Source organism: Limulus polyphemus, unplaced genomic scaffold (genome assembly GCF_000517525.1).
Source record: "Limulus polyphemus unplaced genomic scaffold, Limulus_polyphemus-2.1.2 Scaffold1444, whole genome shotgun sequence".
NCBI lineage: Eukaryota > Metazoa > Arthropoda > Merostomata > Xiphosura > Limulidae > Limulus > Limulus polyphemus.
The window spans coordinates 55,874-59,649 of NW_013667054.1; the positions used below are offsets into that span (position 1 = coordinate 55,874).

Here is a 3,776-nt window from a genome sequence, read left to right on the forward strand (position 1 = left end):
AAAAAAAAAAAAAAAAAAAAAAAAAAAAAAAAAAAAAAAAAAAAAAAAAAAAAAAAAAAAAAAATGAAGGAAAATTAATCTCGCAGTTTTTCACATAAATGAGTAATTTACTGACTTCTACTATACTTAAATAATTAATCTAGATAAATAGTTTATGACTAAATGTTTCCCGTTGTTTAAGATAGGAAGTTTTTCGTTACAAATCTAGTGCATTACACACAAGAGCTGATATATGTACTTATTTATAAAGAAAGGCATGAACCCTATTTTTTTTTTTTTTTTTATTCACTAAAACAAATGTTTTGCAAAAAGCACATGAACCTGACCAAAAAGTACAACTTGCTATAGTTCCAAGTACAATACTTACCTTCAGTGAAGTATGAACTGTTATCAGTCCTGAAAGCTTCCACTTGAAGTTTGGAAACTGTCATCGTCACATTTAGGTTAAAATCGATATTCTCAGCCTTGTTGCACACATAACCTTTACCCTGGTCTACTTTAAAAAGTGTTTCACTGACTTTAACTTCTTTCATTGCATCTGTTTGATAATAATAATAATAATAATAATAATAAAAAAGCTTTGAAAGTGAGCATGAATAATTAATTAATCTATGTACTTGTTGTTTTTTTTGTTTTTTATGTTTATCATAATACATGTACAGATTTCATAAAAAGTTAATTTCACGTTAAGCAATCTCACTTAATAAACTTTTGTCCTCACTTCAACTAGTCTTATCTAAATGATTATCTTTGAACATGTAATTGAGCAAAGTGGGTGTACGTAAACAAGTATTTTAATATATTTTACAGTTGCCACTATGCAATAGTCTTATTACACACGTCTTTACTCTTTTTTTAAAGTTAGAATCACTATTAACCATAAAGATACCTTTAGAGCTTAATAATAAGTTATATAAGGTGTAAACATTACACACTTCTAGCCAATGAAAAGGATACACACAAATGTCACCAAACTGTAGAGTATTTGAATTTACCTCCCCTTTTCAGTAACTTCAGTATACGGATAATTTATGCAGTGCCAACCTTATATGCAAACAATACAAACAACTGCTAAGGGCTTTGCACTGTCCCAAACAAACAGCACAACACTTATTTTTCTTTTGCTGTTAACCAAAAAATAAAGGCTCATATTTTGCTTGATACTTTAACTGCTCTGCTGAATTGAAAATACTATTGAAATTTAAAATTTATTAATTATTTTCTCTCCCACAAATGTGCAATAAAATTTAAGTTTAATCCTTTAAAATAAGAGCTACAACTCTTAATTTGTTTCAGAAATGATCATTTAATGGTGTACAATTCCTCAGACTTACATGATGCATCATATATCATTGATTACCATACTTACTAGGTTCAGATGCATTAGGGAAGTTGACACTGTCTAGAATATAATTCAGCTTCATTTTTGTTACCGACACCGTTTTATCAGTGTTGGCAAAGGTCATCATTAAGGAATTGCCATTGAAAACCAACACAATAATCTGAGTATAATTTGCTCCCGAACACGTACTATTTCCAGTATCAACTGAAGCATTTTTTGGAACATCAAGTTTGCCAGTTCCAATCTGAAATATATAAAGTACTTTTAACAACTCTTTGAATGAAATATTTAATGAGCACATATCACATTCAATTCACACTCATAAATTCAATACAAGATGTTTTAAAACAACCTAACATTCTGTCGATTTTTCAGTGCCACAATGTTATGTATGTTTCAGCAGTATTTGCAAGATATTACTTTCCATATTCATGCTTAGGGTTTGGTCTGCTTCTCTGGGTTATACAAGTTTGCAATAGAATATCGTGCCATAACAGTACCATTATGATTAGCTGAAGTGGTTTTCAAATAATAAAAGACTGGTGAAACCTTTTAACATTCTTTACCTACATTAATTTGGCTGAGGAAATATCACCAACCACATACAACAAACCCAACACAGTATCTACTCAACATGAGGGAGACTGAATTATTTTGAATGAGTATATCTAGATCAATCAAATGAAAGTGTGGTCAGAAGAAACTGTGTAGCTAATTCCATAATAATTATAGCTTTCTTTCATATGAATAAACAATGGTGTAAGAAGTGTAGACAAAAATGCATCAGTTGGAAGCATAACATTTGATGAGAAATGAAACAAGTGAGATTGAAAAAGAAGCTCTCCATTAATCATACATATAAAATACAATAACCACTTGGCTAGCATTGGTGAAACTTGCTAGGTGATTTAAATATGCTGGTAAGAGTAATCGGACGTTACATATACAGCAAGTGTGTGGGGCACATATACACCCAAAATGAATACAAGAAACACAGGGTGTGGTTGTTAAGTTACTTTAACAGCAATGTTTGAACAATAGCATAAGAATTGACAATTTTAAGCTTTAAAAGCTTAATTCTGCACAATTTCAAAAAAAACAAAAAAAAACATTTTAGGGAATTAGAGAAAATCTTAATTAAATAATGTGAAAAATAACTAAACAATAATGATCAGGTTTTATGTGATTAAATTATTAAAGAAAAAAAAAAATTCTGAAAATGACAAGTACATTTTACAAATGCAAAATTAAACATTGCTTTAAACTACCGTATACTAAGAACATGAAAGAATACCTTAATAAAGCAGACAAAAAAAAAAAGAAAGAAAGAAAGAAAGAAAGAAGAGATTATCCACATCACAGAATATAATCCCAGTGATCTAGATTCTGGTGATGTTTAAGATGTTACATTAAACATCCTTTTATTTAAATTTATAATATATTTACTTAAATGCTTAAGTCTCCTAGGAAGTGTCTCCATAAAGCACAACTGAAGAACTCCATCTAACATAATATGCAGATATCTATATAAAATTTTATACTAATACAATTTTGACATTAATAGAATCTCCAACATATCTTAATGATATTTTACTTACACTTTTACCAGTTTTGTTGTATTTGATGTTGAAAGAAGCGTCCATGGTCAAGATGATGCATGTTTTATTTTCATCCTCCACTATCCACTTACCACTGGGTGCTGAAGTTGAGGAGCTTATAGGTGTTTCAGTGCCATTTTTACTAGTGGAGGGTAGAAGAGTAGTAGTACTTTCAGTGCCATTTTTACTAGTGGAGGGTAGAAGAGTAGTAGTGCTTTCAGTGCCATTTTTACTAGTGGAGGGTAGAAGAGTAGTAGTGCTTTCATTGAAGTGTGTAGTGTTAAGGTCAGATAAAATGACAGAATCAGTTGTCAGATCATTTTCCTGGGCTACAAAAAAAAGATGGCATATATTGTATTAAATTCTTGTTTGAATTACACTGAAAAGTTCTTTATATAATTTCAATAAACTACTAATCATTATTTAAATGCTTTTATCACAGTCTTATGTAGCTGAAGTAGCATGAATGAAATATTTCTTATTCCTCTTATTATGTACTTTACCATTACAGCAAGTCACTTAGTTTGAAATTTCATGCTTTATTGTGTATAACTAATAACACTCACTTACAATTTATTCATTTTTTAAACTTACCAGGTTATTAATAATGGCTGGAGACGGCTTGAATGGGTAATGAAGAAAAACTTTAATACAAGTTTAACATAACAGCAAATGTACAACGTTTCGACAAGGTTTTGTCATCCTTTTGTACCTGATGATGACAAAACCCTGTCGAAAAGGTGTACATTTGCTGTTATGTTAAACTTATATTAAAGTTTTTCTTCATTACCCATTCAAGCCGTCTCCAGCCATTATTAACCAAAAAAGTAAAAATC

General features: G+C 29.9%; 1 protein-coding gene across 1 annotated transcript in view; it reads right to left on the reverse strand.

Moving 5' to 3' along the window:
• The window catches only part of LOC106463605 (lysosome-associated membrane glycoprotein 1-like), a 13,543-nt gene that overhangs the window by 1,292 nt on the left and 8,475 nt on the right, over positions 1 to 3,776 (reverse strand). Inside the window, exons 2-4 of the mRNA XM_013923654.2 lie at positions 2,941 to 3,269; positions 1,370 to 1,586; positions 368 to 538 (exon numbers count right to left, since the gene is read on the reverse strand). Of these exons, the coding sequence (XP_013779108.1) occupies positions 368 to 538; positions 1,370 to 1,586; positions 2,941 to 3,269 (717 nt within the window). The remainder of the gene's footprint in view (positions 1 to 367; positions 539 to 1,369; positions 1,587 to 2,940; positions 3,270 to 3,776) is intronic.